Source organism: Balaenoptera acutorostrata, chromosome 7 (assembly GCF_949987535.1).
Source record: "Balaenoptera acutorostrata chromosome 7, mBalAcu1.1, whole genome shotgun sequence".
Lineage (NCBI taxonomy): Eukaryota > Metazoa > Chordata > Mammalia > Artiodactyla > Balaenopteridae > Balaenoptera > Balaenoptera acutorostrata.
In genome coordinates this window covers 75,999,186-76,025,768 of record NC_080070.1, presented here as the reverse complement: position 1 = coordinate 76,025,768, position 26,583 = coordinate 75,999,186, and the positions used below count along the sequence as shown (strand labels likewise).

General features: G+C 37.1%; 1 protein-coding gene across 4 annotated transcripts in view; it reads right to left on the bottom strand.

Moving 5' to 3' along the window:
* SP4 (Sp4 transcription factor) overlaps positions 1-26,583 on the bottom strand; it is a 73,945-nt gene that overhangs the window by 32,483 nt on the left and 14,879 nt on the right. For 2 of the 4 annotated variants that reach the window (XM_057550453.1, XM_057550452.1), the window contains exon 4: positions 2,421-2,649. The exons of the other annotated variants lie outside the window; for them this stretch is intronic. In XM_057550453.1, coding sequence (XP_057406436.1) covers positions 2,421-2,649 — 229 coding nt within the window. The remainder of the gene's footprint in view (positions 1-2,420; positions 2,650-26,583) is intronic. 4 annotated transcript variants of the gene reach the window in all.

The window sequence follows — 26,583 nt, the reverse complement described above, 5'->3', positions numbered from 1 at the left end:
ACCTTACAGAAATAAAAAGGATTATAAACGAATACCAAGAACAATTGTATACCAATTACTTAAAAAACTATAAGATGAACAAATTCTTAGAAAGATACAAAGTATCAAAGCTGACTCCAGAACAAGACAGAACTCGAAACAAGTAATGATGTTGAATTAGTAGTCGAAAAAATACACACAGGAAAAGCCCAGTGAGCTTCACAGGTTCACAAAACATTTTAAAAATTAATGCCAGTTCTTCACAAACTTTCAAAAAATGAAACTGGAGAGAAGACTTCCCAACTCATTCTACAAGGCCAGTAACACCCTTGCCCACCCAAAGGCATTGTAAGAAAACTACAGACCAGTATCTCTCATGAACATGGATGCAAAAATCCTCAACACAATAGTAAAAAAACAAGTCCATCAACATATAAAAAGAATTACATAGCATGACCAAGTTGTATTTATCCCATGAATGCAAAAGTACTTTAACATTTAACAATCAATTAATGTAATATACCATATTGACAGAATAAAAAAAAAAACTACATGATCATCTCAACAGATGAAGAAAAGCACCTGACACAATCAAAAACCCTTTCAAAAAAAACCCGTTTCATGTTGGGTGAGCTGGAAGACTCATACTCCCCAATGTCAAAAGTTACCACAAAGCCAAAGTCATCAGGACAGTGTGGTATTGGCATAGAGACAGACAGACAGATCAATGAAACAGAACTGAAGACTCTAGAAATAAACCTATGTGTCTATGATCAACTGATTTTTGACAAGGGTGCCAAAACCATCCAAAGAATGGGGAAGGGACGGTCTTTCAACACATGGTGTTGGATGAACCCTTACCTCACACCAGTTACAAAAATTAACCCCCAAATTGATCAAAGACCTAAATGTAAGAACAAAAACTATAAAACTCTTATAAGAAAAGTGGGAATCTTTGTGACCTCAGATTGGGCAATGGATTCTTAGATATGAAACCAAAAGCAGAAGCACCCAAAGAAAAGACTGGACTTCACAATTAAAAACTTTTGTACTTCAAAGGACACTATCAAGAAAGTGAAAAGACAACTCAGAGACCGGGAAGAAATATTTCAAATCATAAATCTGATAAGGGACCTGTATCTAGAATATATGAAGAACTATTATAATTCAAAAATAAAAAGACAAATAATCTAATTAAAATAGGCATAAGATCTTAATAGACAATTCTCTAAAGAAGACACACAGGGACTTCCCTGGTGGCACAGTGGTTAAGAATCCACCTGCCAATGCAGGGGACACGGGTTCAATCCTTGGTCTGGGAAGATCCACATACTGCAGAGCAACTAAGCCCGTGAGCCACAACTCCTGAGCCCACGTGCCACAACTACTGAAGCCCACGTGCCTAGACCCTGTGCTCCACAACAAGAGAAGCCACCACCATGAGAAGCCCGTGCACCGCAACGAAGAGTAGCCCCCGCTCGCCGCAACTAGAGAAAGCCCGCGCGCCGCAACTAGAGAAAGCCCGCGAGCAGCAATGAAGACCCAACGCAGCCAAAAATTAATTAATTAATTAATTAATAAAAAAAAAAAGAAAGATACACAAATGGCCAACAGTAAGCACACGAAAACATACTTTATATCATTAGTCATCAGGGAAATGCAAATCAAAAACAAAAACTTTTATAACAATATTTGTAGCAGCATAATAGCCAACAGGTGGAAAAAATTCCAAATGTCCAACAACTGATGAATGGATAAGTAAAATATTGTATATCCATACAATGGAATATTATTTTGTTCATTAAAAAGAATGAAGAACTGACACATGCTATAATATGGATCAACTTTGAAAACATGCTAAGTGAATGAAACCAGTCACAAAACCCACATATTTTATGATTCCATTTATATGAATGTCTAGAATAGGCAAATCTATACACAGAAATTAGTTTAGTGGTTGCCTAGAGCTGGGAGGGAAGAGGCAGTGATAGCTAAACAATACAGGATTTGTTTTCAGGGGAACAAAAAAGTTCTAAAATTGACTGTGGTGATGGATGCACAACTCTGTGAATATATTAAAAACCACTGAAATGTACAGTTTAAATGAGTGAATTACATGGTATGTAAGTTTTATATCAATAAAGTTGTTTTAAAATTTTACATAAATAAATGAGGAAAGAAAACCATAAAAGAAAGTAAAAGGTACACGGTAGAGGACCACTGAAATCCCATTCCCAGAAGAGCTCAATCTAATCCCCTTCATAACAATATTGTATCTCAACTCTTGGGCTATAAAGCTAGTGATGTTCTAATGATCGAACTACTCAGCCAATGGCTTGATTTTAACTAATACCCTACGTGCCTTGATTACATGTAATTGTTCATTACATGTTAGCTATTATACTAGTCTCCACTGAGTTGGGTGGCAATAGAGCATTTACCTTCCTTCTCCTTCCCTACAATTAGGACAGGAACAGGCAACTCTTCGAAGCCTCTTGCCAGGCTGCACCTCTTGATCAGAAGCCTGCTGGCCTTGCTGCAAATGCACTTGTGTGAGTTGGTCAGGACTAACAGCACCTATAGTTGCATTAGCAATTCCTCCAACTGCTACGGTTACAGGAGCTATTGTAGCTTGTTGGACTTTCACTCCATCTTGTCCTTGCTGCTGACCTAAAAATGAGAGGGGAAAAGAGTATTACAATGTTTTCTATTCCTAAAAAAAGGATTTAAAAAATTTCCATATGGACACTTTAAAGCTACCATATTTGTTCTAACAGATTATCTGTGTAAAGTACAAAAGCAAAGGGGTTAATTTAAGTTTTATACTATGCCAATCCTCCTAAAATATAATGTTCTAACCTTAGCAGCTCAGGCTGCCTCTATATCTGGTTGGTGGGACTATACATAAATTTTAATCCTCTTGTGGCTTAATTTCTCCATCTGTAAAATGAAGATTAATAATCCTTGCTACCTTACTACCTCACTGAAGTGCTGTGACGATTCATGAGACATTTTTTGAGATCCTCAGATGAAAGATGTTATATAAATACAAAGCATTATTATGACCATTTCCACAGTAAGCAACATATCTCATTCACTCCATGAAAATACAGGAATAAAAAGTAACTAAACCAAGGATTAAGTATAATGGACATTTCTCATTCCTAAGCACTTTAAATTAAGCAAACATCTCTTTACTCTTTATTTTACACATTGAGTTAAGCAGTTTTTTTAAAATGCAAAACCATGTATGATTATTACATACTGTCACTAAAATCACAGAACAGACATTTAGGATATTACTTCATTCACTCATGTTACATAGCTTAGTTTTCACCTCTCAGGTCAGTACACATACCAACTTGGCTATGTTGGCTTAGAGAAAAATATGATAAGCAATATATAATATGACAAAATTTACATGGCTTAAGTTGATCCTGAGTGTACATGAGTATGCCTTATAATTATACTTTCTCTCAACATAGTTCTACTTTCTCAGGTGTGGGAATAGCAAGTATGTGAAGGGGCAGGAAAAAAAACACCAATTTATGAAGGAATGCTCCCACCTCAGAGCTGATGTAAGAATTAAATACGTTAATTTTTACAAACCCCTTACCACCACACAGCGCCTAGCAAAGAATTGTTCATTACATGTTAGCTATTATTATTACTAGTCTCCACTAAGTTGAGTGGCAATACAAGAATAAAATATGGTTGCAGAAACAAACATGTGAGTACTGCATATAAAATAAAAGGGTTTATTTTAAAGCTGCATATGTCATACTTTAAACATGCGGAGCAACCAAGGAAAGACAATAAAAATTAGCAAGTGAGAAAACAGCACACATTTTCAAAACAAAATTAAACCTTTGACTCTGCCAGCCAAAGTCAATCTCACCCTCCTCTGTGTAGTCACAGCAATCTGAAACCTTTGGTAGCACCAATAACTTTAATACAAATAAAATATATGTGGGGCTTCCCTGGTGGCGCAGTGGTTAAGGATCTGCCTGCCAATGCAGGGGACACGGGTTCGAGTCCGGGAAGATCCCACATGCCGTGGAGCAACTAAGCCCGTGCGCCACAACTACTGAGCCTGCCCCCTAGAGCCCATGAGCCACAACTACTGAGCCTGTGTGCCTGGAACCTGTGCTCTGCAACAAGAGAAGCCACCGCAATGAAAAGCCCGCGCACAGCAAGGTAGAGTGGGCCCATGCTCGCCGCAACTAGAGAAGAGCCTGCGTGCAGCAACGAAGACCCAACGCAGCCAAAAATTAATAATAATAAAAAAAAATGTGTTCCGTCACTGCTTTAGTAAAGACACATATTTTAGTTCTTCTAGTAAAGTTTAAATTTTCATTCACCTTTGCATTAACAAGGTGTGACAGGTAAAGAAATGAAAAGTAAAGTGAGAAGTTGTGAGTTCACGTCCCATTCAGTGACTGTACATTTGGAGATCCTCACTTTCCTCACCTCTAATAATACTGACCTCCCTAAAATTCCTGGCCCTTATCTACTTTAAAGAGTTGTTTATGAAGATCAAATTGATTTCCTAATGGGTAAAGGCTTTGTAAACTGTAAAGCAATATGTAAAGTATAATTATCATGCCTCAATGCAGCTTTCGGGCACACATAAGTTTTACATACTCGGTAAAACCAGATTCCTTAAGGATGACCTTGGCTAAGCAAACTATTCAAACTACTTATGCATCTAGAAGCACAGTGATACACATACTCCCTATTTACTGGGGGGAAAAAAGCGTTTTTGGAAATGGGAGTTCTATCCAAACCAGCACTAAACACTATACAAAGTCTTTATAGCTTGGTCCCTATGGAGATGTAGGTATTTCAGGTTGGCAAGTATTCTTTATGTCCCCTGAAGTCATGAGATATTTCTGGCCGTAATTTTTCCAGCTACTGTTTATACAACAGTTGGTCATTCCTTTCTGGTTGCAATGATATTTATTTAAGATGCCCTTCATTATGTCAAAGAACTGCTAGAGATCCATGATCACTGGCTGATCATACCATTTCAACAGACTCTCAAGCCTCCCTACGAACGTTTATTTGTTCAATGCCTAAACAACCTGGGGAGTTATTTCAAGGAATAATACGAAGCAAACCATATTTGAATTTAAATATTTAAGCCTGACAACTCTCTTGACTTCTTAACCTAGATGTCCCAGACAGTTCAACAACAGCTCCATACTACTTTTCTTTCATTTCTACTGTGACCGATCAAGAACAAGCCACCAAACTCCTTACTAAGGCTTCCAAGGCCCTGCTCAAGTTTAACTCCACCCACCTCTCAGACCTCATCTTGTATTAAGTCTCTCCCTTGCTCACTCCACTCCTAACAAACTTGCCTTTTTCTCTGGTCCTCAAACAAATCAGGCTCATTCCCTGCTTAGGGCCTTTGCACACACTCTCTAGTCTGGTCGAGGATGCCTTTGCACCCAGATCTTTGCACAGCTGACTCGTTAGTAATAGTCTGATCTCAGTTCAAATCCTCCTCTTTAGAAATGCCATTCCTGACCACATCATCATAGTTCCCCTTAGTCCATTTCTGTATCATCGCCAAGTTTTGTCTTACTTGCCTTAAATTATCTTGTCCTTTCATTTTTTTCTGTCTTCGCCTCACTTCTGAATGTTCAGTGCCATGGTAACAGAGATCCTGCCTGTTATGTTCACTGCTGTATCTCCAGATGTGGAACAGAGCCCAAACAACAGAGCCACTCAATAACATAAGCTTAATAAAGGAAAGTTTAAAAGAAAAACACATTTTAATGCTGTTTTGATCATATCACTTCTGTGCTCAGTAACTTTCATTCATTCCCCATCGACCAAAGTCTGGCATTCAAAGGACTCCACCACAGGGACTTAGCTCCTGGCTCACAGATTTCCTCCTAAAGGCCAAATCCAATGTGCATTTTCTCAGTGCACATAAATAAGACTGCACTGCTGCATGTGACACCATTGACCACTCTGTCCTTAAAACCTGACTGTCGGAGCTAACTCCCTACATTCTCAGAAACTCTTCCTCTCTGTTAGCTTTCCCTATCGGCATTTAAACCTAAACTGACGTCACATTCTTAAAAGATTTACCTATACTGGTTGCTTTTACTCCTCATTTCCCATTCTTTCTTTCTATCTCTCTATCTATCGGCTGCGTTGGGTCTTCGTGCTGCGCGTGGGCTTTCTCTAGTTGTGGAGAGCAGGGGCTACTCTTCGTTGTGGTGCTCGGGCTTCTCAGAGCGCTGGCTCAGTAGTTGTGGTGCACGGGCTTAGCTGCTCCACAGCATGTGGGATCTTTCCCATATCAGGCATCGAACCCGTGTCCCGTGCATTGGCAGGTGGATTCTTAACCACCGCGTCACCAGGGAAGTCCCTCCCATTCTCTCTTTAAATTACTGAAATTAGGTGTCCAACCCATCACTCTGCTAAAATGATGACAGAACGAACGATTTCTCTGATGGTAAACCCAAACATACTCTTCCCTTTGACCTTATTTCACCTCTGGAGCACCTGGAGCTGCTAATCCCACCCTCTTCTTGAAATGCTCTCCTTCTTGGGCTTCTCGGTACTACTCACCACTGGTGTTCCTCCCACTTCTCTAGCCACCCCCACATAGTTCCAACTTCTCATTCTAACTTGCTCCTTGGTTTGTTCACACACTTTCATAACTTTTACTACTCTGTGTAAGCTGTATCTCCCAAATCTGTACCTTATGCTCAAACACCTCTCATGAGTGTCAGACTCTTCTTGTCATCTGCCAGGGAACATTTCCACACAGATTTTTCACAGGGAATCTGTCTAGGAATCAGACAGGTTATCCCACAAAAACGGTACTCCAAGCTACCATTTTCTCTTGCTTGATTACTACAATAGCTTCCTAACTGGTCTCCCCACCACCACTGTCCTCTATAAGTTCATTCTTAACATTGTTTCCAGAAGAATCATAATTGCAGGACTATTATACAATAAGAATATCCTGGGGCTTCCCTGGTGGCTCAGTGGTTAAGAATCCGCCTGCCAGTGCAGGGGACACGGGTTCGAGCCCTGGTCCGGGAAGATCCCACATGCTGTGGAGCAACTAAGCCCGTGCGCCACAACTACTGAGCCTGCACTCTAGAGCCCACATGCCACAACTACTGAGCCCGCGTGCTGCAACTACTGAAGCCCAAGTGCCTAGAGCCTGTGCTCCGCAACAAGAGAAGCCACCGCAATGAGAAGTCCACGCACCGCAACAAAGAGTAGCCCCCGCTCACCGCAACTAGAGAAAGCCTGTGTGCAGCAACGAAGACCCAATGCAGCCAAAAATAAATAAATAAATAAAAAATTTAAAAGTGTATATTGGGGGAAAAAATATTCTGTAATAGTTAAAAAGAATGAAAGAAATCTTTATGCACTAACCTAAATAAACCTCTAAAATATATGGCTGAATGAAACAAAGTTACTGACGTTTACATTATGATATATGCTACAGACATTATATATTTCCTACAATGATTTTCACACCTAACACACAAATTGAAAAAAGTCTGAAACGATATGTAACAAACTGATTAACAGTGCTTACTTCTAAAACGGGGTCTGAGATTGGAGTGTAGTCAGCAGGAGTGTTAGCCTGCACTTTTTTTTAAACAAGGAAAATGTTTCCATGTATTACCAGCATACTAAAGACTAATTTTAAAAGGAAAACACCTGCTGGTAATTAACAGACCCAATATGGAACTTTATCATTGCTTTTATCTGCATTTACCTGATTCCTAATAGAATTGAACATGTTCTTCAAATATGTGTTGGCCATCTGAATACCTTTTCTGAATTGTGTGTTCAAATCCTTTGCCATTTATCTACTATGGCTTAGGTCTTTTCTTTTGTGTAGCTCTATTTATTAAGGACACTTTGTCTTGTTTAAAATATTTTCTATGATGTATAAGCTTTAACCACATATATTAAAACCAAAGGAATTATGGCTTGGTCAAGCCCTGCAAAGTCAGCTATAAATGACATTTTAAAAACTTTGATGCCTTCACAACATTTAAATACAATGGGAACACAAGGGGAGAAGCAGAAATAATAAAAGATGAAGATACAACCTTATTGTCCATTTCCTTTGACTGTACTGATTTGATCCTCTTAGCATTTCACACCAACCCTTTGAGGGAAGTAGGACAGTTAATATTTTCGTTTTATAAATAAGAGAATATAATCCAACTGGTCCTTATTTATTCTTATGGAAAAAAACATGACTTGCAAGATTTGAATGACAGGTAACATTACTGTGTACGTAGAATAGGCCTATACATTTGAAAAATAAAAGAAACCCCAACTATCTATCTGTAAAGAAATTAACCCAACTACCAATTCACTGAAAATGATCTACTTGATAATAGTGAAGCACAGGTTCAAAATACTATTTTAAGTACATGTTTCGTAATTGTGTTTCTTACACATAGTCTAGGATATAAGGTTATCTACTAGATTTGAACAGGAAAAACAAAAACTGTTGACTTCCATAAAATAAAACTTGCTGTGGAGGGCTAGAGGGACTTCTTACTGTTGTGAATAACATTAAAATGATTCTTAAATCAGCCTATTTTGGTTTATTTATTTCCTCTACAGATTTAACTGGGAGTCTGTCTAAACAAAGGCCTCTGAAGGAAAGAATATATGTTTCCTTACTTCGATGCAAATAGTTTTCAATAACTATACTCTGAAATAGGATTTGGTTGCCTTATAATCTAACTTAAAACAGACAAGAAGGCTGTGTATTCCTAAACATAAAAAGATAACCAGGTATGTCTAGGCTGGGAGGCAGGGGGGGTAGGGAGAAGAAATGGGAAGTGACTGCTAATGTGCCTGGGGTTTCTTTATGAGGTTATGAAAATGTCCTAAAACTATATCATGGTGATGGATGCACAATTCTGTGAATACACTAAAAGCCACTGAATGTAAACTTTAGATGGTTGTATCGTATGGTATATGAATCACACCTCAATAAAGCTGTTCAAAAAAAAAAAAAAGTTAACGAAAATTCTACTCTTGTTGGCTCTAAGTCTCTTTAAACTAGTGATTCTCACCTGGAGGTATTTTTGTCTTCCAGGGGATATCTGGCAATGTCTAGAGACATTTTTGGTTTTCACAACTTGGAAGGTATTACTGGTATTTAGTGGACAGAGGCCAGGGATGCTCTTAAACATCTTATGGTGTACAGGACAGGCCCTCAAAACAAAGAATTATTTGGTCTAAAATGTCAATTGTGCTGAGGTTAAGAAACCCTACTTAAACTGAGCTTCCATAACTCAACTAATGTTCGTGGCCCTCATTTATTCATTATAAACAATCAGAACCAAAATCAAATATATGAAAAACTAAAATATGGTACATTTATATGCCTAGAAAAACGATAAACTATATGCGTCTCCATTAAAAAAAAAAAAAGAAAAAGCAACTACATGACTCTGAATTAAAGTCTTTACAAAGAGAGTAACATACATTTGGGAACAGACTTTGCCAGATATATGACTTGGATAGATTCCATAGTACAGTGGTAGTAAAAAGAATAATACCTTGAGTTTGAAATTATGCTTATTCCAAAATACTTCTTTACCTATTGAAGAGCTGTCAACTCTGTTTTTCTGCAGATGAACTATAACCTGAGAACATTAAGAAATAACTGAGTCTTCTCTGCACTTCTTAAATGAAGGTGAACTATATATTAGCAAATGATTTCCATGACCTACCATGGGTCATGTACAAGTTGTAAACCTATACTAAGTCCCTGAGTAGGTACAACAGACAGTTTAGCAGTAACTATAGATTAAACAGAGCTTTGAAGTCAGGCAGATCTGTCTTTGAGTTCTAAATCTCTGTAGTTTCTTCCTTTGAGTGGCAGGAATTAACTGAGATAACGCATGTAATACACTTAGCACAATGTCTGGAGTACAATAAACACTCAATGTTAACGCCAGTACATCTGAAATTGCATAACTGGTTAAGTACAAATACTTAATAACAGCCGCTCAGGTTTCCATAAGTCTCAGATCTTTGCATAAGAACCTTTGCATTGTACAAGTGAGATTTATTCATTTGACAAACATTTCCTCAGTACCTGCTACATGCTTAACACTGCTGGAGAAATAAAGATAAAGTCTGACTTGAAACTCGAACGTGTGGGAAAGACAAGTTTAAACAAATAATTGTAATGTGTGCTACAACAAAAACATACATAAGATGCCTAAGTAGTACAGAGGAAGATGATTTACTGGAAAGGAGAAACAATGAAGGTTTCATGGAGGAGATAAAACCACTGCCAGGTAGAAAGAATAAAGGTAAACAGGAAGGCAATGGGAATGGGTATATTTACGGGCATAACTCTGAGACAGCATATTGCTGGAAGTTACAGTTCAAGGAAACAAGGGGCTAAAGGTAGTGCTGGAGGGATAGATCAGGAAGGGCCTTACTCAGTTTCTTAAACAAGTGACTTTCTGGGGTGGGGGTGTGAAGGGTGGATCCTTGTTAAAAAATCATGGCCATCCCTCCCTTCCCCAACCAGAGAATAGCTGTCATATAATAATCACCTACATTTACTGAATTTATTAAATGGCCAGAACACATAATCAACTACTTTATACTTTGTCACCTAATGCCCTCTCTGAAGGCTCTGAGACGTTATGTAAATTTCCCAAGGTTATACAGCTGCTATCAAGTTACAAAGCCAGGATGTGAACCTTGTTCAGCCTGAATCCAGAGCCCTGCACTCTTTTTGAGGTGGCTATGGTATCTCCCCGGGAACCAGGGATATTATTTGGGCTTTGGAGGCAATAGAGAGTTATAAATGGTCTTAAACAGAAAATTAATGGATTCAAGGTCACATTTTAGATACAACATTGCCAAACAATCAATGGAATGGAGTGTGGAAGTTCTATTCATAATTTTCGAATAAGACCTGTAGAAGACCTATCATTATATCCTCCATATTACATTATGGACATGACTTTATCAGTTTCTAACATGACCTTTACACTGATTAGATAGGAAAGCTGCCTAAACCAGCCCTACACATAAATTTAAGATTTTGCTTTTCATTACCATTTATTGAAAAAAACAAAAAACCTCCACACACAATCAGGTCAAGCTTGGTTTACAAGCTGTACATCTCTTAAAATGGGTCAGAAATTCAACAACACCTAAGAGACACTAGGCTGTATTTCAAGAGCAGGTATCTCAGAGGTATACATAAGTAAAACCTGCCAACCAATTGTGATGCTTGAAGGTGTCGCTCTTTTGAACCTCCTTGAACTAGGAAGGAAAGGCAACTCCAGTCACTTAGGATCTGCTATTGATGAGGCATGGCAGGTGGTAATTAAGCTTTTTCACTCTCATTTTAAGTCCTGAAGTGGTTGCCATTATTCATGAAAAGCAGATGTCGACCATGAAGAGCAGATTTCGGCAACGTTTTAAAAATGAACCCTAAACTTCACTAATGATCTGATACCTGAATTCAAGAAAGTGAAAGGAAGAACTATCCTATTCTTACAGAATGAATGACACTTAGAAGGGACATCTAAGCAGAATTAAGAAGCAAGCAGTGAGAATGCTGATTGTAAGAAAACAAACACTAGTAATCTCCAAAGTTTCTTTACTATATAACCCTACCAGTAAAAATATCTTAACTTCGTAACCCAAAATATTTCTTTAGGGCTTCCCTGGTGGCGCAGTGGTTAAGAATCCGCCTGCCAATGCAAAGGACACGGGTTCAATCCCTGGTCCGGGAAGATCCCACATGCCGTGGAGCAACTAAGGCCATGCGCCACAACTGCTGAGCTCACGCTCCAGAGCCCGCGAGCCACAACTCCTGAAGCCCGGGAGCCTAGAGCCTGTGCTCTGCAACAGGGGAGGCCACCGCAGTGAGAAGCCCACGCACCGCATTGAAGAGTAGTACCCACTCACCGCAACTAGAGGAAGCCCACGCGCAGCAACAAAGACTCAACACAGCCAAAAAAATTTTAAAAAAAAATTTTTTTTAAGTATTAATAACTTGAAAAGTCTGCAATTGGAAACCTATGAAGGCTCTGACAAAGGGAAAAGGAGTGCACAACCAAATTTGGGTTTTAGGTAAACTCTGGAATATCAAGTATGTGACAGAAAAGCTAGAGGCAGAGAAATCAGTTACGAAGCTATTTTACCTTCCAGATGATGAGGCCCTGAAAAAGAACACTGACAATAGAAAGGAAGAACTCAATAAAAGAAAAATAATTATAATAACAAAAAATGGTTGCTAGCACTTAGTGAAAACTTTTCTGTGCTCTAAGCACTGCGCAAAAGCACTGTACATATATTATTCCACTAAAGTAACACGATTATTGCCATTTTACAGATGAGGACACTAATACCTAGAAAAACACTTAACTGAGAGTAAGTGGTAAAACCAAGACTTGAACCAAGGTCTGTCTAATTCCAAGGTTCAGGCACAGAACCACAAACTCTGGCTAAAATCACTGCTAATCCCAAAACTTTGAACTTCATCCTCACCTTGCTCTCTAGTTATCTGACTGGAAACACACTCTCAATTCAGCAACCTCTTCTGGCTTCATCTACCATCCTTTGCATTTAATAATCCCTTGCCTCTTTGAACTTCTGCCATATCCAGTGGTAATTCCCCTCAGAAAACAAATTGATTTCGTCTTCTAATACTGCCTCAGAAAACATATTTCTTCTCTCTCTCCAGTCCTTCCCTCTCCACTAGTTCTATATTCCTATTGAACCAATCTCCTTGAAATCAGATTAGCCCCCTCCCATCCAAGTCCATATTATGCAACCTAAAATGTAAATTTGACCATGATATTCCACTTCTTAAGGTCCCCCGAGGGCTCCTCATAGCTTTCAGGATACCTTTTCAATTCTTATCATGACAAGGGGAGAATCTCCATGACCTGGCCCTTGCCACCATAACTAGAGCATATAAACTCTTGGTCTGAACGCATGAAACTATCTGTGGTTCCCTGATCACATCATGACATGACTCTGACCTTTTGCCTGGAATATCCTTTCTCTGCCAACCTGGCTAATTTCTTGCCATCCTATTTGAGCCATCCTGTATCACCTTAAGAATCCTTCCTCACAAATTCCCTCATTTGATTACACAGTACTGTATCCTCAGGGGACTGGTTCCAGGACCCTCTGTGTTTACCAAAACCTGCTCAACTTCCATAGTCAGCCCTCCATATCCACAGGTTCCGCATCCATGGATTCAACCAACCACCGAAGTGTTTACCTGTCCTTTGTCTATGTTCTGCAGTTGGCTGAATCCACAGATGTGGAACACGCAAATATGGAGGGCAGGAACAACTATGCACTTTTATGTCCCCACAGAAGACAGTTCCTTCTATTTAAAGCATTATCACACTACATCAAAACTAATCTGATTTCTAACCAACCACCCATATCCCTGCTCCAGTTACATATTTATATACTCTTTAATGCCTTCTTTAGCATTGTGGTCTCTATACCTAGAATAGTATTTAGCAACTAACAGGACCGCAATAAATTTTTACCAAATGAATGAACATAATCAGTCCTAAAAAGCCTTTCTCTACTAGCCCCCAATATAGTGTCCTCTTCCTGTTTTCATCAAACTTATCCAAAGTGTATCCAACACTTGTTAGGTCATATTTTCACCACTCATTCATCCATTTAAATGCTTTCACAGTTTTGCTGTAACATTCCCTAAGCTTTACAACGTAGTACTGTCCTATAGAACTTTCTGCAATAATGAAGAAATTCTGTATCAGCGCTCTCCAATATGGCAGCCTCTAGCCACATGTGGCTATTAGCTATCGAAATGCAGTCCAACTGAGAAAATAAGTTTTTAATTTTAATTAGTTTTTACCTGAAATAGTCACACGTGGCTTGTGGCTTTCATATTGAACAGCACAGTTCTCGGATCTCATCAAGTTTCAACAATGAACTTTTCTCAACACTCACTCTCCAAGTCATCTTTTCAACGTTTAACACTCTGAGATTCCTCTTAGTTGTTGACATACAACCCTGTCCTCCTCCTATCTCCCTGACTGCTCTCACTTCTCTAGACTCAACCCTTCCTTTGTCCCCAGAAGACTGAGTGTAACCCTAAGGCTAGTTGTCACTCTACTGTACTTCAAACTCAAAACTGTCTCCCTCATCAATCTCACATACTGCCATAATTTCAACTACCAGCTCTATGTAGAAGACTTCCAAATCCGGAACGTCAACTCTGATCCCTCTTCTCAGATACAATCTCCAAATACAAACTGGACATCTCCAAATAAATGTTTTACTATTAACTCAAACTTAAAAATATCAAAATTCAGGTTCATCACTTTGCTTTTCTCACTGTCGTTTCTTTTAACAGTGCAATCATTCTCATGGCCACCTGGGCTCAAACTCTTAAGGATTACCTTTACCTTATTCTTTCCTCTCTATAGTCATGCATCAAAACCTGTCAATTGTTTTCTTAAAGTCTCTTGAGTCACACTTTACACCCAAGTTCTGATTTCCCATCACTGATATCTGAGCTAACTCTATGGTCCCAAAATTGGCTTTCCTGTTTCTCCTATGTCTGCTAGATAATAAAACTAAAATACCACTTCATAAATGAAACTTCCTCTCCTCTATCCCTCTAAAAATTAACACATTCACACACTCCTTCAGTGACTTGTGCCTTGTCTTTGGTCTGACACTCTCAGTCTATAACCAAACTTCTACCAATCTTGCCAACTGCATCTTCTACCATTTCCCTCAAAGTCTCCACTTTGATTACACAGTACTGTATCCACAGGGAACTGGTTCTAACTAAAAGGATCTACCAATTCTTTCTTAAATATGTAAAGCACATTCCAGCTTCCTCTCTTTTGTACCTGTTGTTTCTTTGGCCAATAATGCGTTCCTTCTTACTTCATGCTTTTTGGGGGGCTTCCCCTTCCTTCAAGAATCAGTTCAAGCCTCCTAGGCGTCATAAAGCCTTTCATTTCTATCCTGGCTCTCAGTGGCATCTTCCTGCTTTTAATTTCAATATAACTACCTTTTATCATTCAGTTTGCTTTTACTATATTGTTTCTATGTACTGTCTTTAATTTTAATGAATATTCTGTCTCCTCATAGAACAGAACCTTTTTTGAAGGCCAGGACTATGTCTTATACCATCTTTATGTTCTAAGAATTTAGCTCTGTGCCTACACTTAGCAGGGACTTAAGGACTAATCACAAAAAAGATATGTAGTTGAGAGGTTAAAAGTAATAAGAAAAGAGAAAATCAGCAACCAGGGACACTAACAACTCAATGATAGGAAATAATAGGGGAAAAAAGTAGTCTGACATGACAGCAGAGAATGGGCAAAGGCAATCACGGAATCAGGAAATAGTGTACTAGCTTCCGAAAACAGCAAAATCTTTTAACAATGATCATCAAATGACGGGATTTTTCTGTTTTATAGGCAGTTCACCCAAACAAGCAGTGCTCAAAATAAACAGGTAAAATATAGGGTTTCTGTTTTAATTATCTTTCTTTCCCCCCACAATGGTATTTATTTTAATGAAATCTGATACGTCAAGGCAAGCTAGCTTATGTAGGTTGGTATGAGGATTCCTAAAACATTAGAATGATAGTCTTAATTGCATAGAAGTTTACACGTGATCTGTCCAGCCCTGGAAACACAGAAGTGGCACTCAGTGCTACCAGGGTACAGTATGCCCTGTCAGTTCTTAGGCTCACAGCTTAAAATAGTTGTGCAGTTCAGGGCCAAGGGAGGCTGAGCCAACACTGTTAGGCTGTCATGGATCAGTCTAACCCCATAGATGGCTATTTTAAGATTCATCTCTAAACAGCAAACTGAGCAACCAGGAAAGACTAGCTTTCTACTTCCAAGTGTACATGAACCAGCCACAGATTTTCTCTAAAACCACAGAAGGAATCATTCTAACCATATAAGAACCATCCTACAACCTCTACCATGCAATCCAGACCCATCTTCAGTTGTGGGGAATTCAGTTCTAGTCACCTCTTTTCAGTTCCAATTAAGATGAGTATGAGCACATCTTTGGGGATGGGGGGGGCGGAATTCTTAAAATTATATTGACTGTCTTGAACAGAAATAACATTTGGCATATTTCGGGGGCGCGGTTAGAACATAGACAAAGAAAAGGTTCTGTTCGCTTACATAAATTCACAGATTAATTTAAAATCTTATTTTCAGAAATAAACCTTAGAAGACAGAACGGTTTGTGCATTCGATGGAAGAGACTAACTTAAATAATTTAAAGATGTGTGCAAACAAGGAAATGAATGAACTCCACTGTAAAATTATAATCAAAGCTTCATTCTTAACAAATGATCTCTACATTTCCTCTTAAATAGTTCTAAGAACTCCTAAGTTTAACTATTTTGTCCTTTTAATTTCTTCATCACAATAAAGCACCAAAAGACCATGAATGAATTTACAATACACCTGTATTAATATTTTATTTCATTAATTACTCACAGCTAAGGTATCTCAAGATTATTTCTACATATGTACATTTAACCATGATACATAGCAATAGCTGGGAAATAAATCATATAAAGTAAAAGAACTAATTAAAAAAAAACAGTATATCAAATTCATATCCCTATCCCCTTTGTCACATTAGGGAGTTTAGTTATTATTTTCTATTTCTATTTTGCTGTCCCTTGGGAAAATTCAATGTGCTTTATCAGCTTGGGCAGATGATGATCTATTCATTATCAAGGAAGACTCTTGCCTGCTCACCCTTGATGATTTTGAAAAGGAAAGGAACATGCAAGTGTTCTTATTTCTCAACCTAGTAAATCCTCTATAAACTTAGAGAATAGCCTGAAAACAAAATAAAACTACATTTAGTTACATTGCTTAGAAACCCTAACAACTTACTAACTTAAGTTCAAAGGCCACCAGTAGACTTGTATCACATAAAAATTTTAGTTTTAATTAGTAAACAAAGAATTACGAATGATTTTAAAATCCTAAACAACAAAGTGTAAAATTTGGCCAGATTTACAGTATCTGAACTATGGCTGTCCAATGAGTATCTAACATTTCAGTACAAAAAGGAACTACAATGCTAAAACAGAAAACAAACTTAATTGTTTAATGTAACTTTTATTAGCAGTTATAATACACAGACTCAGTATAGAACTAATATGTCATTAAATAAAATCAGAAGACTTTATAGTAATATAAAATATTGAGATTTTCATGCTACCATGGGATTAATAAGATGATCATATCTTATTAACAAAAAAGGCAAAGCATTCTAAAAGGTGAAATCCAAAGTTTCTGTATGCTTATTGTTACTACTGTTAAAATGAATATCAGTCCTTAAAATAACTGACAAGTTTTGAAAAATGACCACATACCATGGAAAATGGAATCAAGTATTTTAAATACAAATTTTTTTTCAATAGAGCTGCATCTCCTGAGTAATATATTTATTAAGCGCCAACTATATGCAAAGCACTGTCTCTGCAGACTGGAGGAAGCCAAGATAATCAGGCTACTATTAGAAGAAGCAGAGCGGACCATTACTCACCTCCCATTTATAGCTGTTCATTTTCAACTACAAAAGCTGAATGCTTTTGTAATAAGAGTGTCTCTGGGCCTCTAGCAGACCAGGTATAAGAGCCGGCAGATGGGAAATCTGGCAGGAAGTGGCCAGATTTATTCTATGATCAAAAAACTTAATTTCTCTTATTTATTTATGATCAAAACACTTAATTTCTCTTATTCAGAAAATCAGAGGATCCCTGGTGAGCAGCTGACATGCAATTCTAGAACAATCCGAAAGGCAGTTAATATATAAAAGATTTTCAAGGGCAGAGATTTAAATCCTCCCTCAATAAGTTATGCCCTATTTAATTACTTACATTATTAAGAATGTATTTCTTTAGTTTAACCTAAATTTCTCCTTCCAATGTAATTATATCACATTTTATTCAGTTTTCTGAGGAAATGGAGAACTATCACTAGCATCTGTGTGGAGGACCAATTTAAAGCCAACTGTCCTTTCTAATCCTAAAGATGCTACCAGAAAACTACTAGAGCTCATCGATGAATCTGGTAAGGTTGCAGGATACAAAATTAATACACAGAAATCTCTTGCATTTCTATACAATAACAATGAAAGATCAGAAAGAGAAATTAAGGAAACAATCCCATCTATCACTGCATCAAAAAGAATAAAATCCTAGGAGTAAACCTACCTAAAGAGGCAAAAGACCTGTACTCTGAAAAATATAAGACACTGATGAAAGAAATCGAAGATGACACAAACAGATAAAGATATACCACGTTCTTGGATTGGGAGAATCAATATTGTCAAAATGACTACACTACCCCAGGCAATCTACAGATTCAGTGCAATCCTTAACAAATTACCAATGGCATTTTTCACAGAACTAGAACAAAAAAATTCAGAATCTGTATGGGAACACAAAAGACCCCAAGTAACAAAAGCAATCCTGAGAAAGAAAAACAGAGCTGGAGGAATCACACTTCCTGACTTCAGACTATACTACAAAGCTACAGTAGTCAAGACAGTATGGTATTGGCACAAAAACAGAAATATAGATCAATGGCACAGGATAGAAAGCCCAGAAATAAACCCATGCACGTATGGTCAATTAATCTACGACAAAGGAGGCAAGAATATACAATGGAGAAAAGACGGTCTCTTCAGTAAGTGGTGTTGGGAAAACTGGACAGCTACACATAAAAGAACGAAATTAGAACATTCTCTAACACCATACACAAAAATAAACTCAAAATGGATTAAAGACCTAAATGTAAGACTGGATACTATAAAACTCTTACAGGAAAACAAAGGCAGAACACTCTCTGACATAAATTGCAGTAGTATCTTTTTGGATCCACCTCCTAATGAAAATAAAAACAAAAATAAACAAATGGAACCTAATTAAACTTAAAAGCTTTTGCACAGCAAAGGAAACCATAAACAAAATGAAAAGACAACTCACAGAATGGGAGAAAATATTTGCAAAGAAGCAAACAACAGGGGATTAATCTCCAAAATAAACAAACAGCTCATGCCACTCAATACCAAAAACAAGCAAAAGAAAAAACAAAACAAAAACAAACAACCCAATCTAAAAATGGGCAGAAGATCTAAACAGACATTTTTCCAAAGAAGACATACAGATGGCCAAAAAGCACATGAAAAGATGCTCAACATGCTAATTATTAGAGAAATGCAAATTAAGACTACAATGAGGTATCACCTCACACCGGCCAGAATGCCCATCATCAAAAGGTCTACAAACAATAAATGTGGGAGAGTTTGCGGAGAAAAGGGAACCTTCCTACACTGTTGGTGGGAATGTAAATTGGTACAACCATTACGGAGAAGAGTATGGAGGTTCCTTAAAAAGGTAAAAGGAGAATAAGGAGAATTACAATATGATCCAGCAATCCTACTCCTGGGCATATACCTGGAGAAAACCACAATTTGAAAAACTACATGCATCCCAATGTTCGCTGCAGCACTATTTACAATAGCCAAAACATGGAAGCAACCAAAATGTCCATCAACAGAGGAATGGATAAAGAAGATGTGGTACATATATACAATGGAATATTACTCAGCCATAAAAAAGAATGAAATTTTGCCATTTGCGGCAACATGGATGGACCTAGAGATTATCATCCTAAGTGAAGTAAGTCAGACTAAGAAAGACAAATATCGTAAGATATAACTTAACATGTGGAATCTAAAACAGTGATACAAATGAACTTATTTACAAAACAGAAAGAGACTCAGACTTCAAAAACAAACTTATGATTACCAAAGGGGAAAGGCTGGGGGAGGGATAAATTAGGAGTATGGGATTAACATATATGTACCACTATATATAAAATAGATAATCAACAAGAACCTACTGTGTACTACTGGGAACTCTATTCAATATTCTGTAATAAGTTACATGGGAAAAAAATCTGAAAAAGAATGGATATATGTATCCTAATCACTTTGCTGTATACCTTAAACTAGCACAACACTGTATATCAACTATAATATAAAATAAAAATTAAATTTAAGAAAAGCCACCTCCCCTTGCTATTTCTTCAAATATGGAAAAGCCAAACTTGATCCAATATTTATATAAAGACCCAGCAATACAGGACACAGCAGAAAGCTATTTCACCCCACATCTTGTATTATGTACCTCTTAAGATTATGTCTACCAAAAAAATAAAAAACAAACCAAAAAACTCACTGAGAAAACCCATGAAAACTCCTAAGTCATTTTTTTGTCCACTATAATTCACTGAGCTCTCAACAACTTCTCCCCATATTATCCCAGTTCACAAAATGATTATTTGGCCCAGTCAAATTTACCATAAAAGTACAAATACTGAAAAATGTTTACAACAAAGTGTCTAGCGTAAAGGCTGCTACAAGTTTCTAAGTTTGAAGATCTAACATCAAAAACAAAAATAAGAGAAAAAAATGAAGAGCTGAGATACAAAAATGGGTGAACTGTGCACATAAAATATCTGGATTCTAGAATTAAAAAGTTTATGAAATAAAATTTAATAACTATATCAAATTTTAGTTTTGCTAAATGAAAAATGGGAACAATTATTTAGCAACCAAAATACTGCCACTTGGGACAGGAGAAAACAAAATTAACTTTAAGATCTTACTCCTTTGAGAAAGAAAAGAAGCAAGAAAAATTTGCCTACAATTTTCTTTCTAATAAAGATGCTTATGACACTTGCATGTCTATTTAAGCCTCAGGGAGGTGGACCTGGGTTATCCTGACCTTGCCAATAACTAAAGATGTGATTTGGGTAAACTACATATCCACTTTGGGGTTTTTCACTTATAAACAAACTTTCGTTTTTTCACTTATAAACAAAAAGAGCTGAACCAAAGATAGTGTGTAAAGGTAGCTTACAGATGAGAATTTGTCATCTTCCAATATGGTTAAAAAATTTTTTTTATATACATGAACATATGTATATATTCACCTGCACACAAACATACATATCTCAATACCATTCTGAATCTCTATTTTAGTTAATTCTGAAGAAAACTTTATTAAGTACTATTTCTTTGTAATAAGACTCTTTGCCATAAAAATTAGAAAATAAATCAGCAGTCCACTATTTTAAAATACAATGTATTAACAGAAAATCTGAGGTATAGTAAGATGAGAAGATTGCCAATGAAAAGATAGTTTGTTATTCAGTTACCAAGAGGAGGGTAAGAGTTACCATGCCCCAGCGAGCCACACCTGGAGGCACCAGGGTGGATCAGGAGGCAGAAGGCCGGAGAGGAATTGTGGACAGGAGCCTTTATTGTGGTTTCCACAAAAAGGAAAAGGCACGAGGCAGGAGGAACAGAGGCAGGGGAAACAGGCTTAGGATTGGCCAGTGTGAATAATTTCAAAGGGCTCTGGAGCATGAGGGCTGCCCTTTGTTGTCTGGTACCTGGCCCTGTGATTAGAGCAGGTAGATAGTGGCCTGAAGTATGAGGGCCATAAAGGATGTGGTTGGGGGGTGGGCTCTGGAGTGGTTTGTATTTGAAAAGTACACTCAAGGTGGAGTTGTTTACTATCTCTAGGAACTTGTTAACCCTGGAAAGGGCAGTCCCTCCAGGGTCAGTGAGGCCCCAGATGTCAAAGCATCAGAAAACAGAAAATAAAACCCATAGTTAACGCACCCAATTAAGCTAAGTAACAGAGAAGTCTCACTTCTTTCTACTGGATGTTTACTGAACGCTTAATACATTACCAGAATGGCACTGTATGTTGCAACAAAATGAACACGCGATAGAAAATGAGACTGCAAAATACTAAACACAAACACATATTAATTTAGAAGAAAAGAGTAAGGGTAAATTTATAATAATAATAGTTTACATCCATTTAGTGCTTTGCTATTTACAAAACATTTTCACATGCTACTCCATTTAATCCTCAGAAAAACCCAGTTTAGTAGGCATTTTGTTATCCTCATTTTACAGGTGATTACAACTAAGGCTCAAGAACACTAAAGGCCATCCCCACATCATAGATAGTACCTGGCAGACCAGGGAACTGAGGGCAGGTCTTGATTCCTCTCCATCTCTATTTCACCAGCACCACAATGTCTCCTTCATTTTTAGTTAAGCCTACAGTATTATTATGCAGAAACAAAGAGCTATTCCTAACCAATGAGAACTGAGTGCTCGATTGCCTTTACCATAACAACTGGGCTAACACATTGAAAAGCATGTAGGATTCTTAATAACATAAATAAATAAATAAATAAATCCTTTACTAGGGATGCTTTTAAGGGATATTTGAAGGCACAATTTTCTTTATGTGTTTTTTAAACTTCTGTATAACAGTTGAGTGCTAGACCTCACATAACCTTTTTAAGACATGATTCCCAAAACAACTCTGTTCTCAGTAATCATGGAGAATTAAATATATACTATTAAAAGTGTTTCTATAAATTAAAATTAACTTTACCAAATGAAATCCAAGCAAGTATTACATTAAAAATTGCTTTTGAAACTCATTTGTTTAAAAAAATCCTGTTTTATCATTACTTAATTTTTAAAAAATCCCTCACAGAAGTCCCTCTACAAACTCATCTTGACATCAGCACAATCCAGCATTTAAAGAAGTACTTTCTTCCGAAGGTAGCAGCTGGAATCTATATTAAACTCCCCTTTGCCAGTAGTTGTGAGGCTGAAAATGGAGTTCTCCCTGCTTTAATACCCCAAGCAGAAAATTCTAAAGTTTAAACAGATGAAAATACAACTGCTCTTATATGAGACCTCTTTGGACTACAAATCAGCTGTCATATTCTTCACCTTCTAGAATAAGAAGTAAGACAGTTTCTCCTTTGAAACTGAGATACAGAGATCCACCTAACTCTTCTACTTCTAAATTTGTAGATTTTACACTACCATCCATGGGGCAGGCTGACTAGAAATCTAAGTTATGAGGTGCTAAGGTAATAAAATGGTTAGGTGGATTGAGATGGTTACTGTAAAGTTGGAAAGCAGGAAGGCAGCAAAGACAACAGTAAAATCTCTGGTCTGAAGATCAGGAACTAGCTTTTGGAAAGGTTAGAAGGTAATACTGCATAAGAGAGTTCTCTGGCTACTGCGGCAGTATTTGTTCTCACAGGGCTATCGATGCTTCTTGTTGGCTAGAGAAGCTCAGGCCTAGGCAAGCATACTCCCTGGCTTAAAGGGCAGCTGGTCTCTGACCAGGGATCTTCAACGCCTATATCCACCGGCAAGGGCATTCTGAGTAGTCAGATGAGGTCCCAGATGGCGATCTGAATGCCCAAGTGTTTAGGGCCCTGGTCCTCATCTTTGCTGTTGCTGATGGCTGGGCATTCGTCTAGTTTAAAAGGATGGCGGCAAATCATTTTCTAAAAAAATTCTGCAAATCCTTAGTAATGACTCAAACCTAGATGAATGACCTTCTTTAAAGGGCAACAGCATTAGATTCAATACCAAATTTGGCTTCAAAGATTTGCCAAAACAAAACCAAAACCTGACATTTTTGAAATACTGACATATCTCTCTCACAGTTTTACTCCAAAAAGTAACCGATTCGATTTAAACACTAAAAATATTGTTAAATGATATTTTTCCTGAGTTTTCCTCTTGGCTCAAATAGGCTTGAAATAAAATGTAAGCGCAATTTGGTTTCTACACATTTGTGCTTAAAATTATAGAATTTTTAACACTAAACAAAATTACCTCAAATATTTCATTTTACAAAATACACACAAACACAAATATTTCATTGTAACAAAAGGAAAAAAACCAAGACCTCCATTCCCAAAGGTAACACAACTATTTAATGGAAGAGATAACATGTTACCAGCACAGAGCTCTTTTCTTAAATATGTCAGTTACCTCTGCTCAACACAGACTGCTCATGGAATGAAACATGTTTGCCTTCCAGTTTGCAAATTATACATAGTTATCATTGCCAGCTCAGATAGCTGCCAAAGAATCCTTTAAAAAGCACTGAGAGCTGTCTGAATACTTTGATTTCAACAATCAAGTTTTCTCTGTGACTTGGGGTGAGGGTATAGTGTGAGGAGGTGTGCTAATTTTTTAGGATTACCCCAAAATGGGTTGGTATTCTTAATTATAGGGTAGGGTTAGGAGAACAAGGATGGTGATGAATAGATCCACAGATGTAGAATATAATCCCCTTAAGTTTTTACTCAATATGTTTATAATGAGTAAATGTATATATGTAAATGTGTACACACACACAAACTTACAGATAGACAAAATGAACTCAATCACATCTTTTGAAAACACAGACTAAATTTACTCCGTCCTCATATACTATAAATTTACTCTGGTGTATCAATCTCTTAGAAAATGTAAATTGGTCTTTAACTCTCTTTGGTATTTTGTTACTTTAGAATTGAGGGGGGAAAAAAGAAACCTTTAAAAACTTTTCATGGAAGCAACTTCCTTGGCCCCAAGGACTTATGATAAAACAGCAAAAATAATTTTGAGTCTAGGTGGAACCTGGGTTCTTTCCCCAACATTCCCATGTGTTAATTCTGTAACACTGGGCAAATTAACTTTTCTGGGCCTTGATTTTTCTCATCTACTAAAAATAGCAATAACCTAAGACTGATATAAAACAAAACTCACATAGAACAAAGTATAGGACCCATGAGTAGAGAAGAAATATCTACTCTACAATGTATGGTATACATTGTATGGTATATAGTGGCAGATACTCAAATATTGATATATCTTGTTTCTTATTTATCCAGTAAACAACAATAATAAAGTTACAGCACCATCCCTGTCAAATGAATAAAGTTATAGCACCATCCCTGTCAAATGAGTTAATGCTACATAAAAATAACACGCAGGATTATCTGAAGAACACAAATTCTACACATATAATTTTTATGATCTTTGGATTTTCTTTAAGTCATTTCTTGGCGATATTTCCTTAAGATAGTAGAAAGTTTATATCTATACTGACATGTCACATCCTGATCAAGAAGCAAATCATGAAAATACAGGCCTCAGGAAGTATATATTTTTTGGTATACTTGATAATTTTATTCATTTTATATTAATATAATTAAATATCAGTGTGTATAAATTAATATAACACAGACATTAATTATCAATATATGCTGATTATATTTAATAATATTGCTTAATACAAATTAACATATTAAATACTAATATTAACAGTTTACAAATATTAATGAAAACGAAATATAAGACTCCTCTGTGCCTTACATCCTTAGAATCTGTTTTTCAAAATTCATTCAAAATTGGTTTATGGTACACATATATTTAGTAAAGGAAACATTCTTATTAGCCTCAAATTCCCTATCAACACAGGATACCACAAAGTAATAAAACCTTTTTTTATTCTAATTCTCTCTGTGGCACATATGCCCTGTGCCCCAAAGGGCGATAAAGAGTCGAGTGCTCACCTAAAGAACTTATTGAACATACTACAACAATTACAGTAAGGTAACTTAAAATCATATTGCTTAGCTGTAAAGATAGTCCTGTTCACCTAGACCAGACTTATAAAATATTTTCACTTACTAGCTGCCTAACTTACTGGCTGTATGCCTTTGGCCAAGATACTAACCTCTGACAGCCTTGGTTTCCTGTTCGACAAACTGAGGTCAGCATCACTACCTTCTTCATAGGACTGCCAAAATGAACTGAGTTAACATATATATAATGCTTAAGCACAATGTCTGACACATAAGAGACAATGAATTGTTTCCACAACTGGTCACAGGAAACACACTGCAGTACATAGGGAGTATACGGTGAGAGACCGTAAGTGCTAATGGTGCCAGGGTTCTAGAGACAGGATGTGTTTGGATTAGGTGGCCTTGAGCAAATTATTTACCACTCTAGGCCTCAGTTTTTGCACCTGACAGTACTTAACTTTATAGGGTGTTCTAAAGAGTAAATGAGTTAATATACCAAGTGGTGCATACAGTATCTGGCATACTATAAACATGCAGTAAATGTGAGCTTAAATATAAAACAAACATTAAGGGTTAAAGCACACTTGCTTCTTGTTTCATTCATGAAAGAAAACAGAACGACTTCTTTCCCTATTAGAACATTATGGAAGTGGGAGTTCAGCCCCATGTTATTCAGCCTCATAAGGAACATATCAAGCCTCACAATACAGATGCTGGGTACCTATTTGCTGACTGAATTTATGGATGCAGTCTGCTAGCAGGGAGTCCATGAAATGGATGAAAGTCTATCAAGAGGTTACTAAAACTATTACCTGCCCTATCATTAAAATCAATTTAAGTACTGACATCCTACCAATGAGGACAAAAGGTGAGAGAAATTCTAGAAATAAAAATACAATGTGCTTTAACTTTATAAAACTAAAAAATAATCTGATTATTTATGAAACAATCAAATTACTCCTTCAACAAGCATATTATCAGAGTCTGTCCTACTTATGACAAATATCTGTCAAATGTCAGTGTCTCAAATTGTTTCGTTTGTAGATTTAAATATATGGGAAATTGCGTAGGATTTACA